At 40.5% G+C, this 24,943-nt stretch overlaps 1 protein-coding gene across 1 annotated transcript in view; it reads left to right on the forward strand.

Annotated features, from left to right (window-relative positions):
* The window catches only part of SERPINI1 (serpin family I member 1), a 186,313-nt gene extending 168,760 nt beyond the window's left edge, over positions 1–17,553 (forward strand). The window contains exons 7-9 of the mRNA XM_070754139.1: positions 5,291–5,377; positions 13,970–14,059; positions 17,181–17,553. Of these exons, the coding sequence (XP_070610240.1) occupies positions 5,291–5,377; positions 13,970–14,059; positions 17,181–17,257 (254 nt within the window). The 3' untranslated portion in view covers positions 17,258–17,553. The remainder of the gene's footprint in view (positions 1–5,290; positions 5,378–13,969; positions 14,060–17,180) is intronic.
* The last annotated feature ends 7,390 nt before the right edge of the window (positions 17,554–24,943 follow it).

Consider the following 24,943-nt stretch of genomic DNA (forward strand, 5'->3'; position numbering starts at 1 on the left):
AACCCTTTAACATATTTAAATGTTTCAATCATGTCTCCCCTTTCCCTTCTGTCCTCCAGACTATACAGATTGAGTTCATTAAGTCTTTCCTGATACGTTTTATGCTTAAGACCTTCCACCATTCTTGTAGCTCGTCTTTGGACCCGTTCAATTTTATCAATATCTTTTTGTAGGTGAGGTCTCCAGAACTGAACACAGTATTCCAAATGTCTTCTAATCCAATCCATAGCTCAAGCAGGAGACCCTATGTTGTGGTTGGCTCTGGGCCAGCTCCTGCAACGGGGGATTTGGACGTTGCTTCAGGGGAATTCTTGGGCTCACAGAGGCTTGTGTTGTTATTGCCAGCAGATTCTGATAGTGAAAATTCACAGCCAAGGACAGACAATGGAGGAGAGGAATCAGATGGAGAGATGGGTGCAGCCAGCCCATCAGTTAATGCTCCCATTAATGAGATGTCAGAGTCAGAGAAGGATCCGCTTGTGGATGCCCCTATATGCAAGCTTGTGACAAGAAGGGAGCAGCTGCACAAGCATCTACGCTGATAAGGGAAAACACCTGTGTCAGAGGCAATTATGTTAATGTGTTTGGGGATAAATTACAGGCATTGGGTATGTGCGTGTGGGCGTTTATCCGTTGGAGAAAGACCATTGCTACTGTTTGGATTGTTGGAGGACTTCTACTGACTTTTGGACACTTCACAGTTAAATAACTCTTGTGGACTCATTGAAGGGGGTGGCTGTGAAGCTGCTTTAATTGCTCATTTGTTTTGTCTTTTGCCACTTTCCAGGACTGTTATCTGGGTGAGAGAAATTTGGCTCTTTTTTAGAGTGTGTGCTCACAAAACTGTTTGGATAAACTACAGTGGTACCTCGTGATACGAACTTAATTGGTTCCAGGAGGAGGTTTGTAAGGTGAAAAGTTCGTAAGATGAAACAATGTTTCCCATAGGAATCAATGTAAAAGCAAATAATGTGTGCAGATCCTTCAGGAAAATCCCAAACTTTAGAAGGGAGGCGAACAGAGGGCAGAGAGGAGCAGCTAAAGGGGGCGGGTGGAAGAAGCAAGGCTAGGCTAAAGGGTGAGTGGGAAGGAAGAAAGGCAAGGGGGGCGCCCCTCCCTTTTCTTTCTTAAAAAGACACCCTTTCAGTGCTTGCAAACACGCCGTTCTCCTAGTTATTTAAATGGAGTCTTTTCCCCCTCCAAGCCCCCCCTTCATCCCAGCAGCGGCGGCTTGGGTTCGTAAGGTAAAAATAGTTCGGAAAAAGAGGCAAAAAAATCTTAAACACCGGGTTCGTATCTTGAAAAGTTCGTTAGAAGAGGCGTTCGTAAGATGAGGCACCACTGTACTTTCATTTCTTCTGTGATGGTGTGTGTGTTTAAATTTGCATTCCTAACTCACTGGGGGCTATTAGTGAAAAGCCCGGCATAACACCCTGTACCCATGATGGCAAACCAATGCCACGTGTGCCACAGGTGGCACCTGGAACCATATTGAAGGGCATGCAAGATCTTGCATGTTTCAGCTCCAGTGCGCATGTGCGCACTTGACAGCTGATTTTCAGCCTTAAGAAAGGCCATTTTATCCTCCAGACACTTCAGGGAAGGTTCTCTAAATCCCAGAGGCAAAAAAATCCCCCAATGGACAAACCGGAAGTTCAGAAAAATGCACTTCCGGTTTGCCATTGTGCTGTTTTTTGCACTCCGGAAGGTTCAGGGAAGCTTCCTGAAGTCCGAGAGTGCAAAAAAACCAGCACAATGGGCAAACGAGAAATGCATTTTCCCAAACTTCCAATTTGCCCGTTTGGGCATTTTCTTCACCTACCAGGCTTCAGAAAGGCCTGTGCGCATGCGTGGGGGGCAGCGTGTGTGTGTGTGCATGCGTGTGGGGGAGTGATATTTGATATCAGCAACTATAGTTTGCCCTATTGGTTAATTTCTCCCATCGTCAATAACTCTGTTTTGCAAATTATCTTGATCTCCTCTCCATCCATCATGGACAAGTCTTCCGTTCAGATCTTGGTTCTCTTTACCTTGAGGTTTGGAGAATTTGATTCCACAATCCCTATAGGACAAATATAACAGGATATACTGGTATGTTGAAAGCTTTCCGTAAGGACTTTTTCAGGCAGCTAAATGGAAATCCTTTGAGAACGCAGAAGCAGTAATTGAACCCTGCGCAATATCAGATCCATTTTTCTTCAGGTTGAAGAAGACTTGGCTCTCTCTTCAGGTGTATTAGAAAGCGCAGCTGGTATCCATGGACAGTAGCATTTACCTGGGCTGAATTAATAGAGGGTCTGAGCCGTTTGCAATTTGGCTGCTGTTATGAAGCAAATTGCAGGCTAGCAGCACATTTTAGTAATGATCGATGCTGAAATGTCACCTTAAGATCAAAGCTCCTGTTCCATTATAGAAATGGGTAATTGACGAATCAGATATTGATCACTACACTTCCGCCAGGCACAGTCATCACGGCCGATAGTAAAAGATGTTGGAAGTCACAATTTAGCCCCTGTTTGCTGGAGTTAACAGTTGTACTAGTCTAAGAAGCAGCTGTTGTAGAGAATCCAGGAAGGATGTCTGCTTGTCCGCTTTCCAACAACGTTGGACTGGTGGCTATTGTCAGAAAAGGTTAAACTTTGCCTCGATTCAACTGAGCAGTTCTTATGTTTTACTTTGCAGCCTTTTTGATTTAGCTCTTTGGGAAGTTGGTGCACCCAGGGACGGGCGTGGGTTATAAAGCACATAAACCAGCCTGGTATTGAACTTGCACTTCCTCCCAGAGATGAATGTTTTCCTAAAGATTTATACCCTTACCCCAGAAAAAGCAAGAGAATACAACCGGTTTTAGTCGAACACATTGACTCCTCTGCTGTTTAAAGATGAAATTATTTATGCAGAAATGTGGAGCATTAAAGCACAGAAAAGATGAATGGGCTCTAGGGTAGCACTGTTAATTATTCTTCGCGAGCAAAGGAGACAAATCCAGGTATGAAAAATGTTGCTTATGTATTTTGCTTTATGAGATGAAAATATAGAGCAACGTTTCGGCAACCACGTTTTGGAAATTCCTGTAGCTCTAATTTAATGCAGTGTACCTGTTTCCTTTATTTTTATTTTTCATAAAAAGCATCTTTCCTTTTTTAATTACTAGAGGAGAAAGGAGATGAATAGAAAATTAGCAGTGTTTTGCCTGTTTTTTTAATTGAATTGGTCTAATTAAGAAAGCCAGTCTCTCTCTCCCTCCCTCTTCCACTCGCTCTACCCTCCTCTTCTCTCTCTACCTCTTCCTCTCCCTCCCTTGTCCTTCTCTCTGTCTCACTCTCTCTCTCTCCCCTTCTCTCTTTCTCTGTTTATCTCCCCTTCCCCCATTAATGGGCAGCCAAAATTTTACTGCCACACTGCGGGTGTGGCTTATTTTGTGGGTGTGGCTTAATGGTCATGTGACTGGGTGGGAGTGGCTTGCCGGCCATGTGACCAGCTGGGAGTGGCTTGAACTATCATCATCGTTCAAGTGAACTGCTCGCTGGGGTGACAATTTGCTTCGCGTTTCCTGTGCTCTTCTTCCTGGGTCACCCACCTCAGGTTGGGTAGCTAGGCGAACGGGTGCTGCCAGCGCGCTTCCCCCCACTCCTTCTGCTTGTTATTATTATTCAATCAAGTTTTTGACCCATTGTGTGATGTTTGGGTTACCGTTTTTATTACACTGAAAATTATTATATTTTTTATTATTATTATTGGAGGTATTTTTAATTGTGCACTACCCAGAATTCTAGTGAATAGTGCAATATACAAAATACACAAAAAGACATTATTGTTCAGTCACCTCCTAAGGTACATGCAGACTTCAGTCTTTCAATGGTGATAAGTTTTTGTCTCCTTAACATTTCTTCTTAGATGTGGAGAGACCTTAATCTATGCCCAGCTGTGTGGCAGTACCAAAATCCCTTTGGCTCATCTTGAAACATTAAACAGTGTTAGACCTAATTAATGCTTACTTGGAATATTATAAAGAAATCCTTAAAGGCTAGACTGGACAGTTGAAAAATGTCCCAGGAAAAAGAAGTATTCAATTATTTCCATAACATTGCCATAGATAGGATTATGTTGTCCCCAGTACTTAATGTTGTGTGTGTGCTGCTTGGTGCTTTCTAATCTTGGTTGTTTTCTCTACAGACACTTTCTTGTAGTGATTATGTTACCTAGCTACCTATTGAAACATCTGCAAAAAAACCCCCAACAACAAGCTCAGAGAACACCAAAGACCTCACAGTTCAACACTGAGCTGCAAATATTTTTCTTCTATGAATTCAGTGTGAAGGAGACTCAAAGTTTATTATGTCCAGTTGAATAAAATAGATTTTCAGCTACAGGAAGCACAGCTTGAGATGCTATAGAGTTAGAGTAGTCCAATGATGGACAGAGGAGATTGCTGAGTGTTTTTTTAGCACATCACCATGAGTTTCATTATTTACTCCAGTTAACTAACAGGGCCAAGAACTGACTATGTTCAGGTTGCCAAGAAAGAATGCTTAGGGGAAAAAACGGAAATGGATTTTCGCAAAAAAAAAAAAAAAGGTTTTTATGAGCTTGTTTCTGATTCTGAAACTGACAAATTCCTGGGCTGTTCATTTGCTCAGGGCATCTGTTCTTTAATTCTTCCCCTCTGCCTGATTAATGGAGACTAGTTGGTCTCAGGGTTCTCGGGAAAATTGCAAAAAGTCAATAAACCTGAAAGCTCTGCATTCACGGGCAATATTGAGCTTAGACCTGGGATTGTTAAGCTTTTGATTTATTAATATTATGGGTTGCCCTTTTTTATTTGGGAGTGGAGGTTGGTTAGGGCTTCTACCATACGTTTGATTCTTAATTTATATTTTGCCTCAATATGAAATAAAATTGCACCATTTATTTTTTTGCAGTTGAATTACTGAAACTACCTGACAGTTTGTTGTTTCAGGAATGAAAAAAAAATGGGGAGAGATTCCAAGGATAATAGGTTATCTACATCTGGCTCAGATAGACAAGTAATATGATAACTTCACATTGATGTATACAAAATCTGAAGGTCTCTTGGCAGAAGAAAATAGTGGGACTTGCAGAACAGAGAAGAGAAAATAAACGAAGTATTTATAGTTTAGATTACAGAACGTGTCAACTATATTTCTGAATGGAAATTGTTGAACATTACAGTATACTACGCCCAAAGCTTATTTTTCTTTGATATTGGAAGACATTTATAGGTCTTTTGTGAAAATGCTGAATTGTTAATACTCTGTTTTTCTTCCAGACAACAAAGAGCTTTACCTATCAAAAGCCGTTCACAAATCTATCCTTGAAGTTAATGAAGAAGGTTCGGAAGCCGCTGCTGCTTCAGGTAAAACTTCCTAAAAGTGTGGACTAAATGATATACTCAGCCTTTTAGCAAAAACGATGTATTCCCACAGAATAAACTGGGTGGGGATGGGAATCTTCTACTCTTACTACTATCCGCCTTGTCAAAGATTGGCAAAATATTTTGGGGGCAGACATGTCAAGATTTGGAATTTTGCTAGACAAGCTTATAGTATAGCTAACAGCCTTCTTGAGACTTAGGATTTCACCTCAACCAATCTTTGGTTGTTGGCTGGGACTGATGAGAGTTGAAGCCCAAACAGTCTTTAAGGGCCTAGGTTGGATGTTGGCAATCCAGGCTCCAGAGCTGCATGTGGCTCTTTGACCCCTATCCTGCGGCTCCCTGCCGATCTGATCATGTGACCTGCTCCCCAACCCTGAGACACTGGAAAAAGAGAGAAAAGTAAAGATGAGAGGGAGAAATGAGAGAGAAATGGGAAGAGGGGTGGGGGAAGCATATGAGAGAGAGAAGGGAGAGAGAAAGAAAGAAAGAGAGAGATGGAAGGAGAAAGAAAGAAAGGGAGAGATGGAGGGAGAAAGAAAGAAAGAAAGAAAGGGAGAAATGGAGGGAGAAAGAAAGAAAGAAAGGGAGAGATGGAGGGAGAAAGAAAGAAAGAAAGGGAGAAATGGAGGGAGAAAGAAGGAAAGAAAGGGAGAGATAGAGGGAGAAAGAAAGAAAGAAAGAAAGAAAGAAAGAAAAAGAAAATGGGAGGGAGGGAGACAGAGACAAATAGAGAATCCCATTTCCCACAAACACTGGGAGCTACAAAGCCTGGGTAGGCGTGGCTAGGCGGGGTCATGTCTCTGGGTGGGAGTGGGGTTGAATTGGCCATACCCTCCAAGGTTTTGTGGCTCCCTGTGTTTTCTTTTGTGTGGGAAACCGGTCCAAATGGCTCTTTGAATGTTTAAGGTTGCAGACCCCTGGCCTAGGTCCTGCCCTGCCCTGCCACGGACAACCAGTGTTAAGCTTCACAACTGAATTTTCCTCTCCTTAATTCAAACCCATCAATCCTAAAAAGATACATATTGTATGTCTTGTACAAGGAGGTGGAGGAGAGGCAAGCTCCTGGTGGAGTAACCCCAGCCATGGCAGATTGCTAACCTGATAAGCATATGAAGCAGGACCGTGACATTTATCCTCTCATTTTCATCAGCCAAAATAATTAATGGCTTAGCTCCCAAGACGGCTGTGCAGATAAATACTTCATAGTACAGTGCAGCACACCTTGAAAGGGCAATTTCAGAAGAGCTATTCTGGAGGACCTTTTCCCATGCTTTCAAGCCATTTGTTTACCTTTCTAAGGTCAGTGAGTGGGCAGAAGGCTAATTTAAAACTTGTCTTCAAGCCTTGAAAAGTTGGGAGGAAAGCCTTGTCTGGACTTAATTGCAGTCTTGGCATTATCATGAGGAGGGGGTTATCCAGTTGTATTGGGTCAAGTCTAGTAACATAGAAACATAGAAGTCTGACAGCAGAAAAAGACCTCATGGTCCATCTAGTCTGCCCTTATACTATTTTCTGTATTTTATCTTAGGATGGATATATGTTTATCCCAGGCATGTTTCAATTCAGTTACTGTGGATTTATCTACCACGTCTGCTGGAAGTTTGTTCCAAGGATCTACTACTCTTTCAGTAAAATAATTTCCTGAGGGAAAGCAAGCCCTAATCTTTAAAATATAAAGCCTACTTTTCAACTCTGTCTCTGTCCTTAGTTGAAGCAGAAGTCGTTTTCTCTTTCCTTCTTTTCTTCCTTTCTTTTTCCTTTTCCTTCTTTCTTTCTTACTTGTATATTTCTATCCTTTTTTAAGGTCTTTTCACCCCCTATTTCCGAATAGAGTAATAGAGTAGAACAGAGTAGAGTAGAATTCTTTATTGGCCAAGTGTAATTGGACACACAAGGAATTTGTCTTGGTGCATATGCTCTCAGTGTACATAAAGAAAAATATAGATTTGCCAAGAATCATGTGGTACAACAATGATTGTCATAGGGGTAAACAATGAAGAAACAATCAATATTAATAGAAATCTTAGGATACAAGCAACAAGTTACAGTCATACAGTCCTAAGTGGGAGGAAATGGGTGAAAGGAATGATGAGAAAAAACTAGTAGAAATAGAAGTGCAGACTTAGTAAAAAGTTTGACAATGTTGAGGGAATTATTTGTTTAGTAGAGTGATGGCATTCGGGGAAAAACTGTTCTTGGGTCTAGTTGTCTTGATATGTAGTGCTCTGTAGCGATGTATTGAAGGTGGGAGTTGAAACAATTTATGTCCAGGATGTGAGGGGTCAGTAAATATTTTCACAGCCCTCTTTTTAACTCGTGCAGTATATAGGTCCTCAGTGGAAGGCAGATTGGCAGGCAGGTTATGTTCCGGTTTTCTCAGCTTTATTGGTGTTTTATACGTTAATAACAATTTTTTTAAAAAAGAAACAGAAGTCAACAGAAGGTAGACAGGTATATGTCAAAAGAAGTAGAGATTGTTTAGACCAGTGTTTTTCAACCAGTGTGCCACGGCACACTAGTGTGCCGTGGAACATGGTCAGGTGTGCCGCAAGAGGGGAGAGAGAAAGAGAGAAAGAGAAAGCAAGCAAGAGAGAGAGAGAGAGACAGAGAGAGAGAGAAAGAAAGGGGAGAGAGAAATTGAAAGAAAGCACGAAAGAGATAGAGAAAAAGAGAAAGAAAGCAAGAGAGAGAGAGAAAGAAAGCAAGAGAGGGAGAGAAAGAGGGAGACAGAAGAAGAGGAAGGGAGAGAGAGAAATGAGAGAAAAAAGGGGAGAAAAAAGAGAAATTAGAAAATGATTGAGGCAGAGAATGTGAGGAAAGAGAGAAACAAAAGAGAGAGAGAAGTGACTCTTGATTTAAAGCATATGATAAAAAGCACCCAAAGAATAAGAGAGGGAAACCCTCCCAGCCCTCACCTGTTTTTGGAAATGGTTCAAGAGTGTGTATACACACACACACACACACACACAAGGGGGGATAATATGTATAATATGTACTTTCTTAGAGTGTCATTTTGTGTCATTCTGGTTGGTGGTGTGCCCCAGGATTTTGTAAATGTAAAAAATGTGCCGCGGCTCAAAAAAGGTTGAAAATCACTGGTTTAGACTGTGTCCTAGTTTTTTTTCTTTAAAAGGCAATAGAAACTTGGCGATTTGGAATTGCATTATGTGTGCATAATATATTTGAATTCTGAGCCAAGGAAATTCTGCAGCCGATTCTTTTCCATGATTTATTCTTCTCCTGCCGCAGCCTTTGATTAAATGTCTTTGTAATACCAGAAGGAGGGAGGCTGGGCTGCAACACCAGTGTGAAGAGATAAAAATATCCCTTTGCTCTTATCAGAAGCATCAGGTTGCAGCTATATAACATTACCTGAGTTTGCAAGACGCTTCTGTTTCCAAATGAGCTGGTGATCAGGCAATCTGGTGATAAGTCTGGAACCCATACCACATCTCAGACATCAACACCCTTGAAAATGTCCAAAGATATTTCACCAGAAGAGCCTTTCACTCCTCTACTCGAAACAGAATATCCTAGGAAAATAGACTAACAATCCTAGGTCTAGAAAGCCTAGAACTACAACGCCTAAAACACGATCTGAGCATTGCCCACAAGATCATATGCTGCAATGTCTTACCAGTCAATGACTACTTCAGCTTCAACCGCAACAACACAAGAGCACGCAACAGATTCAAACTTAATACGAACCGCTCCAAACTTGACTGTAAAAAATATGATTTCAACAATCGAGTTATCGAAGCTTGGAACTCACTACCGGACTCAATAGTGTCAACCCCTAATCCCCAACACTTCTCCCTTAGACTCCACGATTGACCTCTCCAGGTTCCTAAGAGGCCAGTAAGGGGCATACATAAGTGCACTGGAGTGCCTTTCATCCCCTGTCCAATTGTCTTTCCTTTCTTTCACCTATCTTATATATTCTATTCCTTTCATATATCCTCTCCTCTAAGTTCACCTTCACCCTCTTTTATATTATCACATGTCTATTTTCTTCCTAGGTATTTATGTATTGGACAAATGAATAAATAAATAAATAAATAAAATAAATAAATAAAATAAGAAAAAGCCGTAGTTCAGAATGGGCAATCTAAAACTCTAAGCCCCTCTTTTGTGACTACTGTGACTGAATATTGAGAAGCTAATTTCCTATCATTTTGAGCCAGGAAACACTTGAAGTCTAAGCCTTAATTTTATCATTGAAAGTATTTTTTTTAAGGTTGAAAACAACCCCAAATTTCACCTCCCAAATCCCCCCACCCCAGTCCTGGTAAGGCAGTGTTTCCCAACCTTGGCAACTTTAAGATGTATGGACTTCAACTCCCAGAATTCGCTATCCAGTATGGTGGCATGGCTGGCTGGAGAATTCTGGGAATCGAAATCCACACATCTTAAAGCTCCTAAGGTTGAGAAAGACTGTGCTAAGATAGGAGATATGGTCCCACCCAATATTGCATCCTTGTCCTGCCTTCCTCCAACAAAGTGACCCATTTAAATAACACAATGCAGATGGCAAAACTACAGTGGTATCTCTGCTTATAATCTTAATTTGTTCCTTGATCAGGTTCTTAAGTAGAAAAGTTTGTAAGAAGAAGCAATTTTTCCCATAGGAATCAATGTAAAAGCAAATAATGCGTACGATTGGGGAAACCACAGGGTTGGTGGACACCCTATTTCCTCCCAGGAGATTCCTAGAGAGGCCCCGCGGAGGCTTCTCCCTGCCTTTTCCAATTACAGTTTTGGAGGCTTGGGTTTGTAAGTGGAAAATGGTTCTTGAGAAGAGGCAAAAAAATCTTGAACACCTGGGTTTTATCTAGAAAAGTTCGTAAGTAGAAGCGTTCTTAGGTAGAGGTACCACTGTACTTGTTTATCACATGCACCTATTTAACTTTTGCCCCCAAAGATTTTTAAATAGTTTTCTAAACATCCTCTTATTGGTTTGAAATCTATCTATTTCCTTTTTTTTTAATAAGTAGAAAAGCACAATCTTTGGGGAAAGCTCCATTCCTTCTGAGCATAGATTCCTCAAAATTATGTAGACAGAGATTTATTTCATGACTGGGAATGCATGAAAGTTTTGTTTATTTATTCCATTACTATCTCATTTTAATATGTCAATATAATAAAGATAAAAGTTACTAAAATGCTTACACACTGTAAAGCTCTGGAGCAGAGTCATTAAAGACTTACAAATGTAATTAAAATGAAATTTTGCCTTAATACTAATGCATTTGAACTACTATATTTCCTGTTTATACTGATACAAATTAAATTCGCATATTTTAGATGTCTTGCCTTAAGGGTTCGAAAAACACAGAGCTTTCCTGGATGCTAATTCCAGTAGATAGCCAATCCTGAAAGCGATGACCAGGTTGAGCCTGAGGGTGGAGTTAAATACATCATTAGTCTGGAATTCCTACACCCCACAAAAAACAATCCCACTGGAAGTCCATTGACTCTTATCTGCTGTCAATTTGACTTGACTGTTAATTGAGCAAATTTTTGCATAGGTTGTATGGAATAAACTCATGGTGCTTTTGAACTCTATCGTGAAACCTGGGTTTTGACCTTTAAAATCCGTTGCAAACAGTATAGCTGTAGGAAATACTGGGTTGGGATGATCAACATTATAGTCCCATATATCCAGGGGTAGGTTCTAACCTACCTCTCTGCAATGAAATTTTTACTATCACACTATGGATGTGGCTTATGCAGGATGCCCTGCATTTTGTTCTTTCAACATCTTTCAGTGCAAATTGGGCACGCTGGGGTGGAGCTCCATTTGCACAGAAGCTCTGGGAGGGCATTTTCGGCTTTCAGAGAGCCTCCAGGTGGATGGGGGAGGGTGTTTTTACCCTCCCCTGGTTCCAGGGAAGCCTTTGGAGCTTGGGGAGGGTAAAACATGAGCCTACCGGGCCCACCAGAAGTTGGTAAACATTAGGCTTCTGGAAGGGAAGGGAAAGCTGTTTTAGCCCACCCCAGGCATTGAATTATGGGTGTGGGCACTCGTGCATGCGAGATAGCACACGCGCACGCTCTTTTGGCACCCGAGGGAAAAAAGGTTCACTATCACTGCTATATAATGTCAAAACTTATACTATAGATTATGCTTTAGAAGGAGCATTTTAAGTCAGGTTCTTATGACCTTGTTTGATTTACTTTTGTGTTAACAGTGTTAATCATGATCCAGGATGTGCTCTGTCATTTGTATTTCAGTTAAGGGTTAACACAGAATTAGGGTTTAGTCTTTCAGACAGAAACTAGAAGAACAGTAAATAAAATTGCCTTGAAGCAGTTTGACTGTCTCCTCACCCCTATTGACTATGAGTTCTTTTACAAAGGAAGAGGCTCTCCTTCATTCTGCAGATGGTGACTTAGTCAGGGGCTTGGTCTAAGCCTTAGTTAGGCTGCCATTTAAGAAAATAAATTCCAGAATACCAGATCAAGTGATAAATCTCCTGCATAATCTTGACAACTTTCAGATGGATGGATTTCAATTCTTAGAATGCTTGAGCCAACATAGGAGATTCTGGCTTCGGATGTGGAGAACTAAAGTCCATTCATATTAACTATGCCAAGGTTGGGAAAAATTGCTCTATCCATAATAAATTGGCTGTGTTTTGAGTTAATTTTTTTTAACTCTTAATTTTTCACATTTAGTAACTCATATAATGCTAGATTCCACGGAATCCCTGCTTTGAAAAACCTGACATAGCTCTTCATTGGTAACCACAGTCTTTTTTTCCCCCCATTATTGTAATTAGGAAAATAACAATAGGGCAACAGACTAGGTAACCAATCAGGAACTATTGCTGAGATAATAGGCAAGACAGAGTGAGACTAATGTACGGTGACTTGCTGTGTCATTTTGGGATAATTTGTTAGATTAATTTAATGAACCGTGATAATGACTGAGCCACTGTCCCACTAAATCCATCCTTACTGGAGCAAATTCTTGACTTCTCCAAATCTCATTTCTGTCTTGTTCTTAAGTGGGGCCTTCCATTAACAAAGTTTCCTTTAAACAGCCTCTCAAGGTAGAATTTGAAACTGATCTCCAATGCCAAATTAAAGGAAATTCTGGTGTTCTTAAACCATAGTAAATGACTAAGGGATGAATCTGATTATAAGGACCACAGAAGATTTATCAATTCACAGAGAGTTAGTGTTATCAACTCAAAAAGGAATATTATCTCTAGTTGAAAATACAGTAATACCTCGTCTTACAAACCCCTTGTCATACAAACTTTTCGAGATACAAACCTGGGGTTTAAGATTTTTTTGCCTCTTCTTCCAAACTATTTTCACCTTGCAAACCCAAGCCGCCGCCACTGGGATGCCCCGCCTCTGGACTTCTGTTGCCAGCGAAGCACCCATTTTTGCGCTGCTGGGATTCCCCTAAGGCTCCCCTCCATGGGAAACACCACCTCCAGACTTCCATGTTTTTGCGATGCTGCAGGGAAATCCCAGCAGCGCAAAAACGGGCACTTAGCTGGCAATGGAAGTCCGGAGGTGGGGTTTACCAGTGAGGGGAACCTCAGCGAAATCGCAGCATCACAAAAACACGGAAGTCCGGAGGTGGGGTTTCGAGGACTTCGGTGTTTTTGCGATGCTGCAATTTCGCTGAGGCTCCCCTCGCTGGGAAACCCCACCTCCGGACTTCCGTTGCCAGCGAAGCACCCGTTTTTGCCCTGCTGGGATTCCCATGCTGGAATTCCCCTGCAGCATCACAAAAACACGGAAGTCCGGAGGTGGGATTTTCCATGGAGGGGAGCCTCAGGGGAATCCCAGCAGCGCAAAAATGGGCACTTCGGCTGGTAAAAGGGGTGAGTTTTGGGCTTGCACGCATTAATCGCTTTTCCATTGATTCCTATGGGAAACATTGTTTCGTCTTACAAACGTTTCACCTTACAAACCTCGTCCTGGAACCAATTAAGTTCATAAGACGATGTACTCTAGCAGTGTCATTGTTACGGTAGCAAATGTAATCAAAATATATCATTTGAAAATTTTGAAAGCATTAAATCGGAATTTGCAACCATTTGCAAGTGACAATTCTAAGCATCAGAATAAAGATTGCAAAGTTAGATTGAACTCCTGGGAATTATTGTAGCCAATTCGGATGAAAACAACACGTTTCATTGAATGCGTCTGTTCTGTATTTAGCAATAACCCAAGTGGGTGGTGGGGTTATTCAATGTAATGACTTCCCCTCAGAAGAGAATGGATGTAATAAGTCTCCCAAGTCAGCTTGTTTGTAAGTTATAAACTGTTCCCAAAGTGGTGAAAATAAATGGTGCCACCATCTGTTATTAATCATTCACAGAACATGTCTAGACACATCCATTTCTTTCCATATCTTTCTTGGTTTTCGATTAGGTTGGTGCCTCCTGACAACCCAGTTAGCATGATGGGTTTTTAATCCTTGTTTTTGCATTTTAGGTGTGCTACAAATGGACTAGCAGGGGAAAAAAAGAGATTGTGGGGCACAAATATATGTGCAAGTAACAAATAAATGTCAGACTTCCTTTTTTTCTCTCTCCCATTCTCCAGGAATGATAGCAATTAGTAGAATGGCTGTGCTGTACCCCCAGATTATAGTGGATCATCCATTTTTCTTTGTGGTTCGGAATAGAATAACAGGTGAGTGCATTACAATAATTATAAAACAAAGGATTGAAAATATACATAAAGGAAATACATACTCAAATATTTATGCCATAAGACAGTAGCAAAAACCTTTCCTTGTTGTCACTCATTTGATTCCTTCCTCAGGACTCTCATTAATTATGAAAATAAACTAATAAGGACCACCAGATATTCTAAACACTACACTGACTTTGGTTCTTTGTTCTTTCACCGGTAGCTCTTTTGTGGATGGATAATCCTAACGGAAAACCAATATGGACCTGGCTCACGAGAGATATTGGTCTCTTAATATCTTTTTCATTCGTTGCATGTTGCCTCAAGTACTTTTTTTTTTTTTTGTAAAATATTTTATTGATTTTCAAAAGAAAGACACACATAACAAACACCACATGTAACATTTAGCGGAGCTACAATCGCTCCTCTCAAAATAGAAATCATCATTGTAATAAGAGAAAAAAAAGAGAATATTAAAATCATTTTGTTATACTACATCATCTATATGGTATGCATAAATGTCAATCTTGATATAATGAATATAGAGATAAGTAAAAATTTGTAAACATCTATATAAAAGTTTTCAAGAGAATAGAGAGAAAATAAAAAAGAAAGGAATTTGATATTTATGTTATGTATAATATATATTGTAAATAGTCGCTAGCTATTTACGGTTTATCTACTAACTTCAAATATTCAAAATAATACGTTTATTTCTTTTTCTTTATTTCCCACCAAATATAATGTTTCTGCCAAACATCATAAAATTCTGATTCTTCTTGATTGTTTAACCTTCTCGTCATCATATCTAGCTCAGCACAATCTAAAATTTTCTTAAGAATATCTGTTTCTTTTGGAATCTCAGTGTCTTTCCATTTTTGCGCAAAGGCTATCCTAGCTGCTGCCAATATATGGACCATTAAGTAATATAAGTCTTTTTTATATTTATTATTGGTACTTATAAAGCAGTGATGGCGAACCTTTTTTGGTTTGCATGCCAATGGGCTGTGCGCATGTGCTAGCACGTGGCACATGGCCACACCCATTCCTTCCCCCAACTCATGGGCACACAAACACCGCTTCCCCTGCAAGGCCTCACTGAAGCCTGAAACAGTCAAAAAACGGGTAAACCAGACGTTTGGAAAATAGAAGGAAATGGAGCACCTCCCTTGTGAGACCAGATTGCAACCTCTTGGTCTTTTCAGTCTTGAAAGACGGCTTTTAAGGGGTGACTTGATCGAAGTGTATAAAATCATTCATGGGATAGAAAAGGTGGATAGAGAAAAAAATATTTTCTCTATCACACAATACTAGGACAAGGGGGCACTCCCTAAAGTTCATAGGTAAGAAAGTGAGGACAAATCAAGGGAAATATTTCTTCATCCAGAGGGTTGTTGGTTTATGGAATTCACTCCCAGAAGAGGTCATGACAGCTGTCAGTCTTGATAGCTTCAAGGCAGGATTAGACAGATTCATAGATGCCAAGTGTATTGGTGGTTATTGAAATGGATGTCCATGTGCTGCCTCTATATTGGTTGAGACAGGCAGGATTCCCTTGAGTACCATTTGTTGGGGGTTGAGGGAAAGGGAGGGTCTTGCCTTCTCTTTCTGCTCAGGATCCCCATGGACAATTGGTGGGCCACTGTGTGACACAGAATGCTGGACTCGATGGGCTTTGGCCTGATTCAGCACGGCTCTTCTTATGTTCTTATGTTCCTACTTCTGCATTGTCTGTTGTGTTGTTTTTCGCATTCCGGGGATTCAGGGAAGATTCACTGAAGCCTCTGGAGGGTGAAACAGCTTTCCCCAAGGCAAAAAATCAGCTGGATAGTGCGTGCATGTGCACTGGAGATGAGATAGGGTAACACCTCAGTTGCCCTCCAATATGTGCCATTGGTTTGCCATCCGGGTATAGAGAGTAGGGCTGGTTTTAACTATTGTTCCATAGACAATATTGGAACCAGTAAATGATATTTTCAGGAAAACTACCTAACAAATGAGACCTGTCTAGCAGGAGAGACAAGGTTTTTGAAGATTATTTTTTTTGAAAAAATATTATTGGTTTTCAAATATATTTTAAAACAAACAAATAAATAACAGCAAAAGACAGATACATTCAACAACAACAACAACAAAATATAATATCGGCAAACATTCAGTATTTCTGCATTGCTACATCAGATATTTCATTAAGTCCTATAATAATGTACAGTGATACCTCGTCTTACAAACGCCTCATCATACAAACTTTTCGAGATACAAACCCGGGGTTTAAGATTTTTTTGCCTCTTCTTACAAACTATTTTCACCTTACAAACCCACCACCGCCGCTGGGATGCCCCACCTCTGGACTTCCGTTGCCAGCGAAGCACCCGTTTTTGCGCTGCTGGGATTCCCCTGAGGCTCCCCTCCATGGGAAACCCCACCTCTGGACTTCCGTGTTTTTGTGATGTTGCAGGGGAATTCCAGCAGGGAAATCCCAGCAATGCAAAAATGGGCGCTTCGCTGGTAACGGAAGTCCAGAGGTGGACCGAAGTCCTCTGTGTTTTTGCAATGTTGCGATTTCACTAAGGCTCCCCTCACTGGGAAACCCCACCTCCGGACTTCCATTGCCAGCAAAGCATTCGTTTTTGCCCTGCTGGGATTCCCCTGCAGTATTGCAAAAACACAGAAGTCCAGAGGTGGGGTTTCCCATGGAGGGGAGCCTCAGGAGAATCCCAGCAGCACAAAAGCAGGCGCTTCGGCAAAAGGGGTGAATTTTGGGCTTGCACGCATTAATCGCTTTTCCATTGATTCCTATGGGAAACATTATTTCATCTTACAAACATTATTTCATCTTACAAACCTTAAGAACCTCGTCCCGGAACCAATTAAGTTTGTATGACAAGGTATCACTGTACATATTAATTAATTACAGTAATATTCGTATTATTTCATACAATCACAAAATCCCTTTTCAAGTTTATGAAGATGTTTTAACACTTCCTTTCGTGGACCTACCCAGTAAATAGAAGCCATTTCCTTTATGGATAATTGTTCCACTGTCAATCTTGGTTTTAGGAATTATTACTGTTGTTATTTAGAATCTGTGTTCCTATAGCTATCCTTTTCTTTCTTTAAGGTACCATCATTTTCATGGGGAGAGTAATGCACCCAGAAGCGATGAATCCAAGCGTGCATGATTTTGAAGAACTTTAATATCTCCACAGGTTTATCCATATTCTCACAGAAGAAAACAAGCACACTGAGTTTGCAAATTGATGTATTTAAGGTTTTCCATGTGGTGGTTTACTTTTCTTTTTTTTTTAAATTCTCTCTTTTTTGCAATGTCACCTTTGAGATACTATTTAAAAAGACAAACCATTTCCAGGTCTAACTTCAGCTATGAAATTGCAGACCATAGTTGTGGAAGGAAAGCTTTCAGTATTAAAATATATGTTGTTGTCTTTGTGATTTATTGTGTTGGTCCTTTAAAATAAAAATCTAAAAATATCTATTCTAGTGACCATCTTCTTGTCTTGGGAATTAAAACTTAATTGCCTCTCACACGAAACCATTCCAAATTTCTATAGTAAAACATACTCATGTGCCATTGAGAATTAATTGATTGATTGATTGATTGATTGATTGATTGATTGATTGTCAAGGCTCTTTAAAGTCTAGATAATAATCCCAAAATGCTCAGATTTTTGAAGATGACAGGACAAGGAATTGGGCAATGCATTAGGAACACATCCCAGAAGTGGGAAGAGCTTGGATCAGTGTTTTACAATCTCACAACTTTAAGAGCAATGGACTTCAATTCCTAGAATTCTTCAGTGAACCATGCAAACTGAGGAATTATGGGACTTGAAGTCCACCCAGCATAAAGTTGCTAGAATTGAGAAATAATGGTCTAGATAGAAATTAGATTGGCTGAGACTATAACTAATTTGGATATATTTTAATTTAAATGTAATTAAAATTGAATTAAGTAACTTTGATCAATATGGCCATTCCCCCTATATTGTGTGTGCATTTCCCAAAGTGTCACAATAAAATGTACAATTAAGCATAGTTATTATTTTGTGACTGGTACCATAGCTAAAATTCTAGACACCTGTTACCCAAGTCACTGTTTTCCAACTTAGACAACTTTTAGGAATGAGGACTCTAATTTCCAGAATTTCTCAGACAATTGCTGAGAACTCTGAAAATTGAATGTCATACAACTATAAGATGCCCAGGTTAGTAAATGCTAATCTAACCCACGGTGGAAATAATCCATTATATCTCTGTATGGTCCACCACTCTGTTTTATCTTCCTCTATAATGTGTCTTCTATCACTGACTCCTCTGCAAAAGCTAGGGAAGTGAAAAACAGGCAAAATTCCCTGGATTAAGCAGGGAAAATACAGCAATGGAAGGTTTTGTGAAAGAGTTATTCCAGAACAAGACATTATCATGCTTCAGAAATGGCAAGAGTTCCAGAATATGTCAAAAACCTACAATGATATCTAATCCTAATGCATTTATAAAATATCAGGGACAGAGACAGGGTGGGCTGCTAGCCCGAATATATATTTGGGCTTGCCTCTGCGGCTCTGGAGGTACCGTGAGTTTGAGCACAATTATGCTTCTGCACCCATGCAGGTAGCAAAATCGTGCATGGATACACGGGTGTGCCCGTGTTCTGGCATGCGCGGAAGCAAAAAACCTCACCGGAACATGGGTGCACCTGCGTCTCCATGCACGATTTTGCTACCTGCACGGGCGCAGAAGCATAATTCCGCTCGAACTCACGGTACCTCCAGAGCCGTGGAGGCGAGCCCAAATAGGCGTTCCAGATAGCAGCCCACCCCTGGACTGTCTTGAAAGTGGGGAAAAGTGGCGCTACTGTAGCAGTGCATGAAGACTCTATATATAGTGTTCCCTCGATTTTTGCGGGTTCGAACTTCACGAAAAGTCTATACCATGGTTTTTCAAAAATATTAATTAAAAAATACTTCGCGTTTTTTCCCCTATACCACGGTTTTTCTCGCCCAATGACATCATATGTCATCGCCAAACTTTCATCCATCTTTAATTTAAAAAAATTAAAATAAACTTTAATAAATAAACATGGTGAGTAATAATCTAAATGGTTGCTAAGGGAATGGGAAATTGCAATTTAGGGGTTTAAAGTGTTAAGGGAAGGCTTGTGATACTGTTCATAGCCAAAAATAGTGTATTTACTTCCGCATCTCTACTTCGCGGAAATTGGACTTTCGCGGGCGGTCTCGGAACGCATCCCCTATGAAAATCGAGGGAACACTGTACTGCAGCTTTGCATTCTAGCCTTTTTTGTATTTCCTAACAATTGTCCCACTGCAGTCCCTTTTTTAAAATCAACAGTTAAGATGCTGGGCTTGTCAACCAAAGGTTTGGCAGCTTGAGACCGAAGAACCGCTTGATCGGCTAAGTTCCAGGTCCTGCCCATCTAGCATTCAAATGCAAGTAGATAAATAGGTACCACTTTGGTGGGAAGGTAACAATGTTACTCATTGTATTGTCATGCTACATGCCCATAGAAGCATTTTTGGACAACGTTGGCTCTTTTGGCTATGAAACAGATGAGCACCACCCCCAAGATAATTCCATGTTGTTACCAAGAAGACAATATGGGCCATTATGCAATCTCAAAGCCAATCTACCAGTGAGTAAGATTGATGTGTGCCAAGATTTTTAAAAATGCACTACTTTTTTTTTTAAAGGACTGTTTTAATGTGTTTCTGTAAATTGCTGCTGTCATTGTGGGGTTTTTTTAAAAAAAAAGTGATGTCCAATTGAAACTGAGTAGCTGTCACTCACTCTAAATGGCTGTACTTTATCATCAATGGGGATTGGGGACTTAATAATTTATCAAGATTTCTTCCGGCAGGAAGATTAACAGGAAATTATGCAATTCTCTGTGCAGCTCCTTGGATTGTTCATGAAAAACAGCAAATGTTTTTGTGGCTATCTTCTGTAGATAAGAACCATATCATCCAAGTCCAGATAAAGAGGATAATGGTAAAATCTCATTCAAAGCATTGAGTCACCAATAAAGGCTTTCTGGTTCTTTTGATTTCCATGTGGGTTTGATTCTAGTCTCTGACAAATCTTTTTTTTGGCAAGATGTCCAACACAAATCTGTATGTCCTTCCACCCTGGTAGCTTTCCTGTATGTACCTTAGATCTCTCCCTGCGTCAAGAAAAGCTTTATACTCATAAAAATGCAATTGTATTGATGCTTCTATGGATTAAAAGCACTTTATTAATAAAGCATGGGGGGAAACAGCATAGATGGCAATCCTGTGCGTGCTTCATTAAGGAACATTGTCAAGATGTGTAGGATTGTGACTCTGTAATTGAATTCCTTTCTCATTCACTAATAATTAATTCACTAATTATATGGCTTTGACCCCATTAAGGAAAAAGCAAAAGCTACTCCCAGGCATTAAGTTGGTGCTTAGCTAAAGTGGAATCAATAATTTTAAAAAATAAAGTGTGCTATCTTTACTTTGTCCCCCCTCCTGTTTAATGTCTTACCTTTGGCAAAATCCAGGACTGTGTAGATGGCTTGTTGGAATGATGGAGCTAATAGCTATTTATAGTAAGTTGCCGCCTGAGTCCTGATAAAATGGTTATTGTTTTCCAGATGATAAAGTTCTTTCTAAATCTGCAATAATATCCACTCAAAATGAAAACAAAGTGCACAAGAAGAGAGAGTGTTTATTTAGTTCCTCCTTCCCATTGGTATAGATGGTAGAGATGGAAAACTATGGTGGATTGAGAGAGCTAAATGCCTTCATCTTCTGCTGCTAGTTTATTAGATTTATATTCTTTTCCTCCTAAAACTAAACATGGCCTTCAACCCTTCAATTTATGCCCCCAACAGCAAAGCTATATGGATGGCTGGGTTGAGGGAGAAACAACCTCCAATAGAAGTCCAAGATTAAGATTAATCTTGAAGGTGAGCCTCCCCTGATCTATTGCAATACTAAACAATGCTAGCAATAATTATCTTCACTATCAAGTGTTTCTGCATTTGGTTGCAGGAATTGGGTATATCCAGTTAATTGAAAAGAAGAACTAGGAGTGACATGATAGCAGTGTTCCAATATCTAAGGGGCTACCACAAAGAGGAAGTCAACCTATTCTCCAAAGCACCTGAAGGCCATGTAGGTAGCAATGGATGGAAACTAATCAAGAGGAGATCCAATCTAGAACGAAGAAAAACTTTCCTAACAGAAGAATTAACCAGTAGAACCACTCGCCTTTAGAAGCTGTGAATGCTTATCAGTTCTGTGATACTTAGCTTGCAGCTGTGAGGCAATTCACAGTCCTTCTTTCACAAAGTGACACACACTTTGCTCTGGTTTAGTTTCAAAGCGGGGAAAAATCAGCACACACAAGGTCCAAGTCAATAAAGCAGTCATGAAACACAACGATCAGATAATCCTCCACAATGGCCAAACCCACAGGCTGCTATTTATAGCAGCCTCACTAATTACCACAGCCCCACCCAACCACAGGTGGCCTCATTTTCTTTGATAATAATCTCTCAGTTGTTGCTGCCTATACATCGCTCTCCGCATGCATGGCTGTATCATTAACTCTTGTTCTGAATCCAAGGAGGAGCTAGATAATTGATCTCCTTCTGAGCTGTCTGCCACACTCTCCTCTTCCCAGTCACTCATGTCTTCTTGGTCAGAAGAGCCTTCATCAGCATATTCCACCGGGGGCAAAACAGGCCTGCAGCATGTGGATGTCTCCCCCACATCCACAGTCCTTGGGGCAGGAGCTGGGCCAGAGCTAACCACAACAGCAGCTAGGACTGCCTTCTTGTCTAATATCTAGCCCTTAGCTAGAAGGAAAAGGGACTTCTCTCTATATATCAATGACTGCATCTCAAGTGATCCATCTGTTAAACTACTGAAGTTTGCAGACGATACAATAGTGATTGGTCTCATTTGAGACAATGAGGAAACCACATAAAGATGGAAGGTTGAACGACTAGCCTCGTGGTGCAACTGGAACAGTCTGGAATTGAACACACTCAAAACCATAGAAATGGTGGTAGACTTTAGGAGAAACACTCCCATTCTACCACATCTTACAATACTGGACAACACATTTTCAACAGTAGAGACCTTCAAATTTCTAGGTTCTATCAGTAAATTCCATACTATGAACTACTATAGGGAAATGATTAAAGCAGGCAACTTTTGTCCCATGCTGATTTAAAAATGAACAACAGAGAAACTGCAAGAGGCAATAAAAACAAGGGTTGACAAACATGGCAGGATTCTCATTGGTTCTAGAAAATAAATGTTTGCCCTGGTGGGAAAAATGCTTGTAAGACCAAGAGTCATAAACTCAAAAAAAAATGATTAAGTGATAATTTAATTCAACCATGTTGTGTTCATATTTCTCCAGATGTTCCCCTGCCAATATTTATCATGGTGACATATCTGGCACGTTATGCTAACTCTGCTGAAACTGGATCAAAAGGATGGCTATACTTTGTTAGAGTACTGGTAGCAATGGTTTGGGCAATCCAGGAGGAACCCACCTCTGTCTGTGACCTAGAAACATAGAAACATAGAAGATTGACGGCAGAAAAAGACCTCATGGTCCATCTAGTCTGCCCTTATACTATTTTCTGTATTTTATCTTAGGATGGATATATGTTTATCCCAGGCATGTTTAAACTCAGTTACTTTGGATTTACCAACCACGTCTGCTGGAAGTTTGTTCCAAGGATCTACTACTCTTTCAGTAAAATAATATTTTCTCATGTTGCTTTTGATCTTTCCCCCAACTAACTTCAGACTGTGTCCCCTTGTTCTTGTGTTCACTTTCCTATTAAAAACACTTCCCTCCTGGACCTTATTTAACCCTTTAACATATTTAAATGTTTCAAACATGTCCCCCCTTTTCCTTCTGTCCTCCAGCCTATACAGATTGAGTTCATTAAGTCTTTCCTGATACGTTTTATGCTTCAGACCTTCCACCATTCTTGTAGCCCGTCTTTGGACCCGTTCAATTTTGTCAATATCTTTTTGTAGGTGAGGTCTCCAGAACTGAACACACCTAATTTTTAAACACCCTGGAGTTTGATCCCATAAATCTGGGGATGCTGCAACCAAGAGGGGTGGTCATCATTCAGCACCACCATAAGTTCTAACAGTTGCTGATCTAGTGGCTGTTAAACAAGAGCCGGCTCTAAGCACATTGGAACCCTTTTCTTTTTGCCAGGCCGATATAATAACATGTGTTATCTACTTTTAAGACTCAGTGGCAGAACTCATGATTTGCATGAAGAATGTTCCTGTTCTGGTTGGGAAAATAAGTAGCAGGTAATGAAAAAGGCCACTGCTTGAGATGCTACTATGCTTGCCAAAAGCAGATGCTTAATTGGTTGTGGAATATAAGTTCAAACACCTGAGCAGAAGGCAGCTGCATCCTCCAGCAACTGCAGCTTTCTGAGTTAACGTTGAGGGCATCGCTCCCCTGCCTACGTTCCAGTAATTAATTTCCTATATTACCAGGACATGACTGACTATTGCAAAGCTCAAGTAAGGCATACATGCGGGAATATCAACCGATAGTACAGGAACTACAATTTACAGCTGCCCATTTAGCATTCAACAGCAACAACAAATTGAGAACACTCCCAAACTCCCAAGCAATTAACAGAGCTGGGAAAGAGCCACTATTTGAAGTCCTGAGGAATATAGAAACTATTGTCCATCTGTAATAGCAGTATTAAGACATGGCAGAGCGCTGTATACATAGCCGTGTTCAAAGGAATCCGGTTGTTGTATATCGGTTGCAGAAGAGATACAACAGGACAAGGCTCACTTGTAGATGGTTTCAAACTATAACTAGAATCAGAGTACTCTTTGAGTACACCTGGGATAATGTTGTGGGTTGGCTCTGGCCCAACTCCTGCCCCAAGGAATGTGGATGTGGGGGAGATATCCACATGCCGCAGGCCTGTTTTGCCCCCGGTGGAATCTACTGATGAAGGCTCCTCTGACCAAGAAGACATGAGTGACAGGGAGGAGGAGAGTTTGGCAGACAGCTCAGAAGGAGATCAACTGTCTATCTCATTCTTGGATTCGGAACGTTGGGATCATTCTTAACAGTTGCAACTTTTTAATCATCCCCAGGATCATGTGATTAAAATTCAGATGCTTTGCAACCAGTTCATACTTATGACCACTGCTGTATCCCAAAGTCACGTGTTCACCTTTCGTGACCTTCTGACAAGCAAAGTCAATGAGAAAGCCAGATTCACTTAACAACCAAATTGACTCACTTATCAACTGGAATGATTTACATAACAACTGTGGCAAGGAAGGTCGTCACTTAGCAAATATCTCATTCAACAACTTAAATGTTCGACTCAATTGTGGTTGTAAGTCGAGGACTACTCGTAGTCTTGCTTTCCAGGAATATCCGTAGCTTGCATTGGCTGCCGATCAGTTTCCGGTCACAATTCAAAGTGTTGGTCATGACCTTTTCCCCCTTCACTAAAATGGGGGTGGGCATGGCCAGTGTGTGACACATCCTGCCCATGGGCCATAACCTTGATACCCCTGTTATAGAGCATATGGGCCTCTTCAGATGCATGGATAGTAGGAATAAGTCCAGACCAGAGGATGAAATAACAAAAAATAATCACCCATCTCTCCATTATGTGATTTTATTTGGTGTATATTAATAGCAAATTGAAGGGATGTTTGTAGGATGAAAATACAGTGGTACCTCTACTTAAGAACTTAATTTGTTCCATGACCAGGTCCTTAAGTGTTCTGTCGGGCTCTCTGGTAGAATCCTCCCAAAAATTCACAGGTACAGTCCTTGGGGCAGGAG

Source organism: Erythrolamprus reginae, chromosome 5 (genome assembly GCF_031021105.1).
Source record: "Erythrolamprus reginae isolate rEryReg1 chromosome 5, rEryReg1.hap1, whole genome shotgun sequence".
Taxonomy (NCBI): Eukaryota; Metazoa; Chordata; class Lepidosauria; order Squamata; family Dipsadidae; genus Erythrolamprus; species Erythrolamprus reginae.